At 40.9% G+C, this 14,398-nt stretch overlaps 1 protein-coding gene across 7 annotated transcripts in view; it reads left to right on the forward strand.

Moving 5' to 3' along the window:
- vwa5b2 (von Willebrand factor A domain containing 5B2) overlaps positions 1–14,398 on the forward strand; it is a 154,532-nt gene extending 140,134 nt beyond the window's left edge. For 4 of the 7 annotated variants that reach the window (XM_052017995.1, XM_052017992.1, XM_052017996.1 and 1 more), the window contains exons 20-24: positions 6,890–7,018; positions 7,137–7,286; positions 11,120–11,189; positions 11,810–11,933; positions 13,331–14,364. In XM_052017995.1, coding sequence (XP_051873955.1) covers positions 6,890–7,018; positions 7,137–7,286; positions 11,120–11,189; positions 11,810–11,933; positions 13,331–14,086 — 1,229 coding nt within the window. In that variant the 3' untranslated portion in view covers positions 14,087–14,364. Of the gene's footprint in view, positions 1–6,889; positions 7,019–7,136; positions 7,287–11,119; positions 11,190–11,809; positions 11,934–13,330 lie in introns of all 7 variants that reach the window. The other 3 variants (XM_052017997.1, XM_052017998.1, XM_052017999.1) reach the window with 3 other exon arrangements.

Below are 14,398 nucleotides of genomic sequence, written 5' to 3' on the forward strand. Positions count from 1 at the left end.
ATTATATTAATTCTATAGTTCTATCTAATCAATGTTCTCCATAATGACTACCTGCTTGTTCTCTTGAATATGTGAGAAATTAATTAAAACCCAAATGATGAAAGAACTGATTAATGTTAAAATATATTTACATCCAGCAGCACTCAGCAACTCATCCTTTCCTTACACCCTTCGCCATAAGTCAACAGCAAGTCAAGAAGGTGGCTCATCACCCATTTTCTTTTAATTTCTTTTCAGTCTGGACGTCACTGGCAAGGCTGGTATTTATTGTCCATCCTTAATTTCCCTTGAGTAGGTGGTGTTGAGCTACCTTCTTGAACTGCTGCAGTCCTTCTTGTGAAGGTACTTCCACAGTGTTGTTGCATAGGGAGTTCCAGGATGTCGACCCAGCACCATTGAGATCAGGATGGTAGGGAACCTGCAGGTATTGGCATTCCTATGCACATGCTTCCCTTATTCTTCTTAGTAGCAGAGGAGCTGATGTGTTTGGGAGCTGCTGTTGGAGTAGCCTGAGTGGGTAGCTGCACATTTCGTGGATGGCACACATTTCAGCCACTGCGCGCTGGTGGTGTAGAGCATGAATGTTTAGGGTGGTGGATGGAATGGCAATCAAGAGAGCTGCTTTATCCTGGATTGTGTTAAATTTCTTTTGAGTTGTAGGAGCAGCAGGTCTAGGCAAGTGGAGAGATTTCAATTCCAATCCTGACATGTGAATTGTAGTTGGCAGAAAGGCCTTGAAATGTCAGGGGGTAAATCAAGTCCCGGGATAGACAACCTCTGATCTGCTCTTGTATCAGTTGTACTTATGTGGTTGGTGCAGTTGAGTTTCTGATCAGTGGTGACCCCCAGGACATTGAAATGGGGGCTCAGCGATGGTAATGTCATTTAACATCAAAAGGAGATAGTTAGACACTTTCTTGCTGGAGATTGTCATTGCCTGACACTTCTATGGCATGAAAGTTGTGTGTGACTTATCAGCCCATGCTCTAGTGTAATCTGTACCTTGCTGCAAGTGGCACATTCTGCTTGGTTGAGAAGTCATGGATGTTGCACAATCATTAGCGACATTCTATCTTCTAACTTCGTAGTGAAAGGAAGGTCATTGATGAAACAGCTGAAGATGGTTTGGCCTTAGCCATTGCAGTGATGTCCTGGAGCTGAGCTGATTAACCCCCAGAAACCACAACCATTTTCCTTTGTGTGAATATGACTCCCACCACTGGAGTGTTTTCCATTTGATGCCTGTGCTTCTGGGAATCTGGTAACGCCAGCACAAGAGGGTAAATTGTAAACTTACACACAGTTCCAAAATAGACTGGCTGTCCATTTTAGTAATCAATGATTTTTCATTTCTCTTGAAATGAATTGAATGAAAATTGTGCAGTTTCAACGATGGTATCTGATCTGCAGTGTGGGCTTCTACCCAGGAAATTAGTTTAAAAATCTACCCCGATGGGTCTAAATTGAAGGGAAAGAAAATCCCTGGGGTGGAAACATCCCAAGTGCATCAGAGCAGGCAACATGTTAATTATGTGTTGTGGTAATATTTGTCCATTGGTGTGAATAACCCCTGTAGGCCGCTAAAACCACATCTGAGAATTAGCAGGTCTACAGCACTGTGAACACACAAAACTGGCGTTAATATTTACTTTTAAATAAGATATTATTGTCAAGAGCATTTAATGGAATTAGTATAAATTTATTCCATTCATTTAATGCTTACATCTCTCATAATAGAAGTGGCACCCAAGCTCTGGAGGCAGCAGGTAGGTTCAATGTGTGAACAATGGGATTAGCTTCTGGGAAGAGTCCTCTGTTTTCTTTGTGCTGATCCACTGTTATTAACTTCCTGTTAGAAGCTGTCTTGATCCTTGTTGACGAGACCATACTTGAAGGTTGCACCTTGCGTGTGTAACTGTAAATGAGGGGAGACAAGCTGCCCACTAATTAGCTGAGAAAAATAAGAGAGGTCAAAATGAACAAAGGCCCCTTTGTGAATAAGGTTGGGGAAATTATTATGGGGAATAAGGAAATGGTAGAGGAATTTAAAAATTATTTTGAAATAGTCCTGAGGTAGAAAATACTGCTAGTAGCCAATTAATGCCTAAAGATTATGTGGGGGAAATTTAATACCATCACCATAACTTGAGTGTTATATTAATCAAATTAATGGGGTTTTTGGGTAATAGATCCTCAGGACCTGATGATTTGAATCCTAGCATCTTAAAAGAACTGGCTGTAGAGATAATGGAAACATTGGTTCTCATCTTCCAAAATTCTTAGGTTCTGGCGAAATAGTGGAAGATTGGAAAACTGTCCCTATTCAAAAAGGGTGGGAGGCAGAAAGTGGGGAACTGCAGACCAGTTAGCCTAATGCCTATCGTTGGAAAAGCTAGAATCAATTTTTAAGGAGGCAATAGTAGAATATTTGGAAAGTTGTAATCTGATCAGCATGTAGGGGAAGTCATGTCTGACTTATTTATTATAATTCTCTGAGGAAGCATCAGTCAGAGTGGGAACCAGTACATGTAAGATAATTGGAATTTTAAAAGGCATTCAGCAAGGTGCCGCACAAAGGTTTCTTCACAAGGCAAGTGCTCTTGGTCTTGTGTGTAGTGTATTAGCATGTATAGAATTGGCTAACTAGCAGGAAGTTGCAAGTAGAAGTAGAAGGTAATTTTCTGGTTGGCAACCGGCATCCAAAGGAATCAGTACTGGTACCAGAGACGTTTACAATATATATTTAGAAGAAGGAAACAAATGTAATATAACCAATTTTGCAGGTGATACAAATATGGGTGGGAAGGCACTGTGTGGAAGATACAAAGAGATATTGACAGGTTATGGGAATTGTTGAAAAGTTGGCATACAGAGTACAATTTGGGAAAATGTGAAGTTGTTCATTTTGGAAGGAAGAATGACAAAACGGGTATTATTTAAATGAACAAATACTGCAGAATGTGGGAACAGACCAGATGCGAGGAGAATAGAGTCAATATAGGAAGAATTAAGTACTAAGAGCAGGTTGAAACAATGTGTCAACCAGGACTGTCCTGTTTGTGGATCTTGTGGAGGAAGCAGAAGTAAGAAGTACTTGGTTTGGGGACAATGAGGGAGGCTGTGGAGAGAAGATCTCCAGAGGAGATGGGGTCAGAGATGGGCAGAATAGCTTGACCTTTTGTGGTGGGTCATGGTCCAAGACTTTCTACTATTATGTTAAAAATCAAATCCTATCTTTGATGACTAAAAATGACTGCAATCACTTTAAACATTACATAGCAATTGGATTTATTAATACAAATTCAAGGGAGACGTCAGAGGGAGGTTTTTCACCCAGAGAGTGGTTGGTACATGGAATGCGCTGCCTGGGGTGGTGGTGGAGGCTGATATGTTGGTCAAGTTCAAGAGATTGTTAGATAAGTATATGGAGGAATTTAAGATAGAGGGATATGTGGGAGGAAGGGGTTAGATAGTCTTAGGTGTGGTTTGAAGGTCGGCACAACATGGAGGGCCGAAGGGCCTGTATTGTGCTGTATTGTTCTATGGTTTAAATGTGTAAAATCCCAAGGCTTTTTTCTCGTACGCGACGAGCAGAAGGATGGCTAGAGTAAAGGTAGGTCCGGTTAAAGACAAAGGTGGGAGGATGTGCCTGGCAGCTGTGGAAGTGGGTGAGGTTCTCAATGAATACTTCTCTTCAGTATTCACCAAGGAGAGTGGTCTTGATGACGCTGAGGACAGTGTTGGTAAGGGTAATGTTCTAGAGTATGTAGATATCAAGAGAAAGCATGTATTGTTGTTAGAAAATATTAGGACAGATAAGTCCCCAGGGCCTGACAGAATATTTCCCAGGCTGCTTCGTGAGGTAATGGAGGAGATTGCTGAACCGTTGGTTAGGATCTTTGAGTCCTCGTTGTCCACGGGAATGGAACCGGAGGATTGGAGGGTGGCGAATGTTGTCCCCTTATTCAAAAAAGGTAGTAGGGATAGTCCAGGGAATTATGGACCAGTGAGCTTTACGTCTGTGGTGGGTAAGCTGTTAGAAAGGATTCTAAGAGATAGGCTCTATCAGCATTTAGAGAATCATGGACTGATTAGGGACAGCCAGCATGGCTTTGTGAAGGGAAGATCTTGCCTTACATGCCTGATAGGGTTCTTTGAGGAGGTGATCAGGAAGATTGATGAGGGTAGTGCAGTGGATGTGGTTTACATGGATTTTAGTAAGGCGTTTGACAAGGTTCCGCATGGTAGGCTTCTTCAGAAGGTCAGAGGCCAAGGGATCCAGGGAGGCTTGGCCCTGTGGATTCAGAATTGGCTTGCCTGTAGAAAGCAGAGGGTTGTGGTGGAGGGAGTGCATTCGGATTGGAGGGCTGTGACTAGTGGTGTCCCACAGGGATCAGTTCTGGGACCTCTACTTTTTGTGATATTTATTAATGACAGATGAGGGGGTGGAAGGGTGGGTTAGCAAGTTTGAAGATGACTCAAAGATCGGTGGTGTTGTGGATAGTGTGGAGGGCTGTCGAAGCTTACAGAGGGATATTGATAGGATGCAGAGCTGGCCTGACAAGTGGCAGATGGAGTCCAATCCAGAGAAGTGTGAGGTAGTACACTTTGGAAGGTCAAACTCCAAGGTGGAATACAAGGTAAATGGCAGGATTCTGGGCAGTGTAGAGGAGCAGGGGGACCTGGGGGTTCATATCCACAGATCACTGAAAATTGCCTCACAGGTAGATAGGGTAGATAAGAAAGCTTATGGGATGTTAACTTTCATAAGTCGTGGGATCGAGTTTAAGAGCTGCGAAATAATGATGCAGCTTTACAAGACTCTGATTAGGCCACACTTAGAGTACTGTGTCTAATTCTGGTCGCCTCATTATAGGAAGGATGCGGAAGCGTTGGAAAGGGTGCAGAGGAGATTTACCAGGGTGCTGCCTGGATTAGAGAGTATGAATTATGAGGAGAGACTAAAGGAGCTAGGGCTTTACTCATTGGAGAGAAGGAGGATGAGGGGAGACATGATAGAGACAAGATATTAAGAGGAATAGATAGAGTAGACAGCCAGTGCCTCTTTCCCAGGGCACCAATGCTCAAAACAAGAGGACATGGCTTTAAAGTAATGGGTGGGAAGTTCAAGGGAGATGTCAGAGGGAGGTTTTTCACCCAGAGAGTGGTTGGTGTATGGAATGCGCTGCCTGGGGTGGTGGTGGAGGCTGATACGTTGGTCAAGTTCAAGAGATTGTTAGATAAGCATATGGAGGGATATGTGGGAGGAAGGGGTTAGATAGTCTTAGGTGTTGTTTGAAGGGCGGCACAACATGGTGGGCCGAAGGTCCTGTATTGTGCTGTATTGTTCTATGGTTCTATAATGCAATATGATCCACATGTACCATTGCATCAAGTTCATTCCTGTCTACTGTTATTGAGTGATGCAGGAATGGAGTAAGTAAATATGGAGGACTTTTGAAATGTCTCTTGGAGACTGGATTCAAATGAGACTGTTGCTTGTCTCTGTGTTCTAGACTGTATGTTAGAAGACTATTTATTTCTGCATGCTTGCCCATGCTTTCACAGAGTTTCATATCATCAATTTTTGTGTAACTTGATCTGCACAAATTTTATACTGTATACCCATCAAACTCCCATCTATCTGTGAAATCCCCTTAAAGTGACCATTCTTCTTGTGGATTGGACTTATTAGTCTCATTGAGTTAGTAAGTTATATTTGTCAAAAAAACATACTGTGAAACCAATTTAATAAAAATAAAACAGTTTGTTGACACAGATTTAGTTGTAAATTGTATTAAGCAAAATTGATTAAAGGACTTGAAAATATTGCTGGCTCCAGATTCCTCTTCACAACCATGACAAAGACAGGAGGACTTTCACCTGTTGGCAAGTTGTACCATGTCTGAATTCCTGGGATGTGATGCATTTGCTTAAATCGGATCGCTGCTTCTGGCATCTACAATGCAGCTAAGTTGCACACTGGGAATAGAAAAAGGAGTGAAAACTCTAGCCATGTTCTCAGGCTGCTGGACAAAGATGTTTTTAAAAAGGACATTTTTCTCAGACTTCTATGGTTTTTTTCTGCTGAAGTTACAGGAGACAATCGGGAGACCTCCTGGGGGAGCCTACAATAGGAGTGGCTAAAGTGGAGGTCTTTTTTTTTAAACTAAGGAAGCAAAGCATTAGAATTCTATTTTCTCTTCAGCAACCTGGAGTATTAAATGTGAGTTCATTTCATCCTTGCATGTTTTGCACTCAAGCAAATGCAACTTAACCTGTGCAGTTTCTTGGGCATCTGAAGCAGATAGTGGACCATGCATGAACCCAGCTATGGAGGATGGAACTTTTTGGAGTCAATGGGAGGAGCAAGGAAACCCAGAGAAGAGGTTTTATTCCTATTATCCCGGTACTATGAAGGAATATTAGATTGAAGAACGGGATCAAGAAGGCTACCATTAAATAGAGGGCTTCTGCTTTAGAGCAGTTCGCCAACAGTCTTTTGCAGCCTCAAGTTAATGCTTATCTTTTTTAGCTGCCTTCAACATTTCTGAAATATTTTTGTTATCTCTCATCTTCTCTGCTTTCAGCAAATGATTGGATACACACAGGTTAACAGTATCCTTTCCTAAAACTACATTCAAACAATTGTTACAGCTCCTTGCATGGCCACAATACGGTATAAGACAACCAATATTTACACCCATTGTTAAAAAGGAAGAGAATTGACAGGCCAACTCTTTGTTCACCTTGGCTTCTCTCTACTCTGCTTTTTTCAAAATTCAGCCAGCAAGATCATGCATTTTATTGCTACAAACTGCTGTAGCTTTAGCCCTATCCCTCTGCTCAATGTTCTCATGTAATCCATACTGTTCTTCCTTTGCAAAAGAAGATGGCCTTGAACAGGAACCAGTGCGCAAGGACTGGTGGTGGGACTCACCTAATACCCAAAGTGAGGGGCCCGTCACGAAGAACATTGACTGGGAGACTGAAGCATGTGGAGGCAGCAATGCTCTGGGTTTGTGCAGATACATACTTTCATGTGGTGGTGATTTATGTTCAGACTAGTTTCTGTGCTCTCATTGCAACAGTATGAATAACGTTCATGTGCTCACCTAGTGTTTTTTTTTAAACAGAAAACCCTGATGCCCTGGAGGAGAAATCAGGTGGCTCTGCGCTGCAAGATTCAACTCCACCCTCTGCTTCAACCACGCCACTTAAGCCAGGCACTGGCCCAGTTACAGACACTTCAGAGGAACTTAATGAGTTTAAGAGAGAGGCACAGAGTGAGTCACTGATCATGGTGCAGGAAGGGGCAGAGGTTGTGGCTGAAGGAAGATTACAGCTGCTGAGCTGAGGTTTGGCAAGGCTGGAACCTGGCTTTGAAGTTTGAACCTTGTGAGGGCACTGATAAAGCAGACTGACAATTCACTGCAGGAAATTATGTGAGCTGGTCTGAGTGATGTTGCAGTCCCCTTGACCCAGTGCCAAATAGGACACAGAAAATGGTCACTGCTCTGTGATTAACTAGCAGGTGACATTATTGTTATCAGCAAGGTGGTAAGCACAGTTTGTCTGTGTCTCTGATGATGTCAAGGCAATGACATTTAAATATGTGGTAACATTTTGAAAAGAAACATCAAAGCAATTCTGAAAACCTGAAGGAAAGTGATAGTTTGTACTTAGAGGGTCGCAACGTCAGAACTTGGCATCCAAAAGTGTCAGGCATACAGAAACATAGGGGGAGGTCCCTGTTGCCCCATCTCCTATTTCTTGGCAGGATATTTGAGTAGTTTCATTTAATTCATCAAGAATTTGTACTTATTTCAAAAATAAATTGGTTTGTATTTCAATGATTTTTCCAATAAGAATGACTCACTAGTGCTAAGACACATGAAAGTAAAAGCAGAACAATTAATTCACAATACTGAAGTAACAATCATTTTAAAGATGGCTGGGATAGAAAATGGTTATAAGCAATGAGCACAATATAATGAAGTTTGTGCTATGAGTTTTCAAGCAAACTTGCAATGCAAATGGGCAATCTGAGCTTGATTCATGAGCATTGATATATTGCCGTCAAGATTGAGATTGCTGGATGATACTGTTTCTCGTTAGTTTAAGATGCTTAGACTATAAGCTGCTTGACTTCAGTCAAGTTGTACACAACAGGCATTGAACTTGGGATCTTTGGGCATGCATTCGGAGTGTCCATTAACACCACTCTGACACCCAGTGAATTGGAGGCAGAGGATGATTTACAGCAGCTGTCACTAAGTAGTGTGCAGCAAAGATGGTCTATTTACTCAAAGAAAATAATGTATGTTTAAACAACACTACCTCAAACAGGCTGCAGTTTATTTAACAAAAAGTCTCTACAAATTACAGCAAGCAGAAATTGACCAAATCTCCAATGATAGAATATTTTCTCCAGGTAAATGTAGTAAGATCAATCACAGTCACTTACAGCAGTGATATCTAAGGAATTACTGAATATTCCCTGTTATTCCCAGGATTAGAGGTGTCAGAGCATGAAGCTATATGCATTGCTTAATGTTACACATGTTTGTACTATATGCAAGAGAATTTTATGTCAACTTTGTGATAACATAAGTTTCAAGATATCAAAAAATGATGGTTTATTACAATGGGGAATGGCAGATCAAACATTTGGGGGGTGGTAATTGGATGAAGAAATCAGTATAAATGGGCAATGGAGGGAAATGATTATGCATTTTGATAAAGTATCTTTCATAACTTATACACTACAGTGTCCCAAGTTATTTGCTTGAACTATTTTTATACATATCAATTGTGATGTTGGTAAATGCAATCCTAAACTTCTGCACAACACCTCCCCCTACTGATAGAGCAGGTGAAATCCAAAATTCTCCATGAAATAATTGGCCTAGAAATCTTTTGTATAGAACAATATTTACACATGCCAGGTGAGTGTGATACAACTTTGATGGAAAGGTGTTCCAAAAAAGAGGACCTTCTGTGGGCTTGTGAAAACTCCCAGGTTTACAGGCATCTGATGCTAAAACAAAAGAGGTACCTGGATATGTGCAGTGGCATTGTCCAGAATCAGAATTGGAATCAGATTTATTATCACTGACTTAAATGATGTGAAATTTGTTGTTTTGCAGCAGCAGTACAGTGCAAAGACATAAAATTACTACAGATTACAAAAATAAATAAATAGTGCAAAAAGAAGTGCAAAAAAAGAGGTAGTGTTCATGGACCATTCAGAAATCTGATGGCAGAGGGGAAGAAGCTGTTACTGAATCATTGAGTGTGGGTCTTCAGGCTTCTGTACCTCCTCCCTGATAGTAGTAACAAGAAGAGGGCATGTCCTGGATGGTGAGGGTCCTTAGTGATGGATGCTGCCTTCTTGAGGCACCACCTCTTGAAGATGTCCTTGATGGTGGGGAGGGTTGTGCCTGTGATAGAGCTGGCTGATTCTACAACCCTCTGCAGCCTCTTATGATCTTGTGCATTAGAGCATCCATTCTAGGTTGTGATTTAACTAGTCAGAATTTCCTCCACTGTACACCTATAGAAACTTGTAAGAATCTTTGGTGACATACTGAATCTCCTCAACCTCCTAATGAAGTAGAGCCATGGGCATGCCGCCTTTGTGATTGCATCAATGTGTTGGGCCCAGGACAGATCCTCTGAGATGTTGACATACAGGAAGTTGAAGCTGGTCACCCTTTCCACTGCTGACCCCTCAATGAGGACTTCCTTCCTGAAGTCCACAATCAGTTCCTTGGTCTTGCTGATATTGGGTGCGAGGTTGTTGTTGTGACACCACTCAACGAGCTGATCTTTCTTACTCTTGTACGCCCACTCGTCACCATCTGAGATTCTACTAACAACAGTGGTGTCATCGGCGAACTTTTAGTTGATGCTTGAGTTGTTCTTAACCACACAGTCATGAGTGTAGAGAGAGGAGAGCAATGGGCAATCATCACGTAATATGGCCTGGATACAAGTTCCATAACTTTATCCAGATGGGCATGGCCCTCAGATGATGTGGGTAGATGAAAGACTTCCTTTGGTGCTACTTAAGAGGGAACTACCTGATCAGGCCCTGGGCCATGCACGTGGATCCATCTTCTTTAATTTAACTACTTACCCCTCATGGCAGCCCACCTTCAGGTCCCATCCTTGATTGTGACCCCAGCTCTTGATTGTCACTCCTAACCGAGTCATGATCCCAATCACCACTGCTCCACCTCCCTCCGAAACATCACCTCCAAAGCAGCTAATAGTAACCTGAACATTGACGTCCTAATCCCCTCCACCTTACTGACTACCCTAGGCTTCCACCTCTCCCCACCCTTCTCCCTCCCACAGCAATGAGACCTACAACCTGCAATGGCAGAACGTATCATGTCTTTCCGGGCACTGAAAAATTTCTAGGTCATTGTCCTTAATGCTGTCTGAACAGAGGAAATATGCCTGCTATCATTTAATAGATTGAGGGCAATGACACCAGGACTGATTTAAGCTCTACCAACCTTCACAAATCATTGGAGTTTAATTCTATCAATCTCTGTCAGTGATTATTTGAATGTCATTTTGGGGCTCGCTTGGTGATGTCCATCATTCAACATACTCAATCTTGTGGAATGTTGTTTTCAAGAAATCCAAGGCCAAGCTCTTTGTCCCTTAATCAAAAATCACTGAAATTGTTCAGTTAAGATTTTTTTGTGTTAAATGTCAGTGTTAGTGCTTTATTTAAGTGTAAACAGTTTGGAAATAGAGAATAAATAGTACAGACTGTTCAAGGCCAATGGCAACTTAATTTAGAAGCCTGTGTTAGTAAGTTGGAAGCATTTGAACTGGTTGGTCATACAAATCATAATACTGTTTTTGCAAGTTGGATGCATTTGTGAGCAGGGGTAAGCTTAGGGGTTATTCCAATAAACCTGAAACTTTATAGTGTCACAAACTACCGCAACATTTGAAATCATCAATTAAATTGGTATCTTTTCACTATAAGCATCAATGCATTGTGTTTAATAAACATGCAAAGCATTAAAATTCTAATTGCTAGCATTTAATTGATTTGCAATTTTTCTTCAATTTAACAATAGTCTCTGTTTTCCAGGCAATGTACAGAGTCCACCAATGGTGTCAGTCCGAACACAGAAATCATTTGAAAATTTCTTTGCATCCAGGTATCCTGATAAATCTATCCTAAACAGAGTATAATTAGCTTCCTACCTCCTGGATAGTAGAATACAGAATTTATTCCATCTGCACAAAATAATAGTGACTAGAAATGCACTGTGGCACTTCACTCACTATTCTGAAATAATTCAAGGAAATGAGCACTAGTAGCTGAAAACTGCTGTAACTCTGCAGGTCTAGCAGCATCTGTGGGGAGTGGGAGGGGGAGCAATTGTTGAAATTTCAGACTGATGTGGGGTCTCGACCAAAATGTTGACGATTCCTTTGCCCCCACAGATGTTACTTGACTTCCTCCAGCAGTTTGTTTTTTTTTTGCTGCAGATTCCAGCATCCGTAGTCTCTTGTGTTTCCAAACTACAGTAGTTGTTTTGTGGCTCTCAGTGCATTGTTGGTTGTCTGTAAATGGACCAAAAAATAGATGGGCAGCTTTAGCTTTTGGTTTACAAATATTTGTGGGTGTCATTGACCCAATTGGTATGGTTCTGTCAAAATAATAGAGCTACTGAAAACATTAAGGTAGATATAATCTGGCTCCACTCTTTGAAATGCTTTGATTGTCTGGTGTGAATCTAGCAAGTTGCTAACCTTGCTTTCCTCACATAATAAGGTTTAACCTGGGAAGGAACAGAAGACCTAGTCAGACTGGAAAATACATACCAATAAAGCCCAACTGTCTATCTGCCAAACTGGACACATCTCCTGAAGAAGAGGTTAATGACTATATGCCACTGGTAAGATAAATTGAATGTTTTATTTAGAGTGGTGTTTGTGAATAAGCATACTGAATCCTTTGTTCAAGGCATCTGCCACTGCAGATTCTACTGCTGTTCACAAACACAAATAGTGATTTGTTTGTTTAATAATAACTATAGTATAACCACAATCAGAATGACACCAGCAACATTCCGCACACAATTTGAGTATGGGTTTTATTCCTTTTTATTTGGTGAGCAGAAAGTTTAATAACTCAGAAAAAACCCAAAACTTTTCTCTCCCTGACCACTTAAGGTATCCAATATTGTGACCATTGTGTGCAGGTGCAGTATTGGTCGCCTGGGAAGGATGTGATTAGAGAGGGTGCAGAAAAGAATCAGTGATATTGCTGGGATTGGAGGGCTAGAGTTATAGGCTGGGACAGATTTCCCTGGAGTGAAGGAGACTGACCTTATAGAGGTTTATAAAATGGTGGGGGGCATGGATTGTCACAGTCTTTTTCCCAAGGTAGGAGAGTCTAAAACTAGAGGGCATAGATATGCAAGGGGAAAGGGGACCTGACGGGCAAGTTTTTCCACACAGAGGTTCTTGCCAAATGGAACAAGCTGCCAGAGGGAGTGGTAGAGGTGGGTACAGTTACAATGTATGAAAGGTTTAGTGGGAAATGGGCTAAATGCAGGCAAATGGAACTAACTCAGGAAGGCATTTTAGTCTGCACAAACAAGTTGGGCCGAAGGGCCTATTTCCAGCTGTGTAACTCTGAGTCAACTGAAATCTCCAGTTTATCTAACATGTTATTCTATAAAATTGTATTCTTATGGCACCAAAGTGACTGGATTATATAGCAGCATTTTAAGTGATCACTGGGACTTCAAAAAGTGTTCAAGGATCTTCACAGTAATTAAACCATTTCAAATCATACATTAATGCACAATCTGTGTTTTTATTGCATATATATTGCTCATATTCTACATATTAAATATGCAGAATATTGTAACATTGATTGTGTAAACAATATTCTACATATTTAATATGTAGGATATGAGGAATATACAGTATATGCAATAAAAACGCAGATGGTGCATGACCTTGAAACAGTCTTTTGGACTGGTTTATGAAGGGGAATACTTTATACATTTTATGATGGTTTCACAATAAACTAAACACATGTTCCATCAAAGCAATGGATGAAGTTTAGGAATTGGTAAATTCTACTGGAGCATTTTGTAAATATACAACCTTTCTCATGAAGGATTAGTGTAATTTATTTTTAATATTACATCTCTCAAAGATTAAAACTTCAAATTTGAACAAGCAATTTTGTATGCTTTTGCTGCAAATGTGCCCAAATAGAGCTATCCAAAAAATATCCTTCTGCACAAGACCACATTTAACTGGCAGGTTATTATTGCAGGTACAATTACAATTGGCATCTGGAGCTTTTCTTCTAAATGAAGCATTCTCTGAAGCAGTTCAGATTCCCTTAGATCGATTGAGAAGGGCCTCTCCCTTCTCATGTCATCGAGCAAGTCTCAGGCCATCTTCATGCTGTACAAAGACCGGCGAAGCTGAATCTCCTCTCAGAAGGAAGATCTCCATCCATGAACAACATGAGGCTCAACCATGTGTTAATAAGAATGACCAGTGTGTGCTTGAAAACAATCAGGAAAATACCGAAGAAACCATAAAAGCTTCAAAAAAAATTACATGGTCAAATCTTGAGGGTGTTTTGGATCAATGCAGTTCTCCAGCAAGTAGATGCAATTCATTCAATGCCAGCACTGATGATCACAGCCCCAACCTCCAGCTGGTGGACAGTGGCAGGGGCTCTGAAACTGACCCCTGTGAAAACTCACCAGCCGCTTCTGAAAGCAGTGGAGCCTCTTACAGGTTAATAAGTGATTTGAACTCTCAGTATGATGATTTGGAAGGAATGAGCTGGGCAACTGCAGTTGGACTGGGCTGGCTTGAACATCAGTGTGCTGGTTATTTTCCAGAATGGGAGCTTATTGCTGCCAAGGCAGACACTTGGCTACATTCTCAACAGCTTCCTGAACAGGTGAATGTTAATAGGCTGAAGGCAGCAACTAGGCAGCTTTTCCTGTTGCTACGTCATTGGAATGAGAACATCAAGCTCAACATGTTGTGTTATAACCCAAATAATATGTAAATACAGATGTTTAATGAATATATATATACTTGAAAATAATTTTAAATTGCTGTGCAGGAAATTATAGTGCCTGATTCAAAAAAAACTAATACATTAGATCCTGCTGCATCTTTCAATATGAGGCAGATATTTTGCCATTTAAGTGACCATTATATTATGACTGCAGCATCCTATTAATTAGAAATGTATGGCACAGATTGCATTTTATCTTTCTATCACATACCTGCAAAGGAAATTCAAATGATGGTTAACTGTATAAGAACTAGTCTGGATTTATATAATAATCTTGAAATAAATGACAATATTGATTTT

Source organism: Pristis pectinata, chromosome 6 (assembly GCF_009764475.1).
Source record: "Pristis pectinata isolate sPriPec2 chromosome 6, sPriPec2.1.pri, whole genome shotgun sequence".
In the NCBI taxonomy this organism is placed as follows: Eukaryota; Metazoa; Chordata; class Chondrichthyes; order Rhinopristiformes; family Pristidae; genus Pristis; species Pristis pectinata.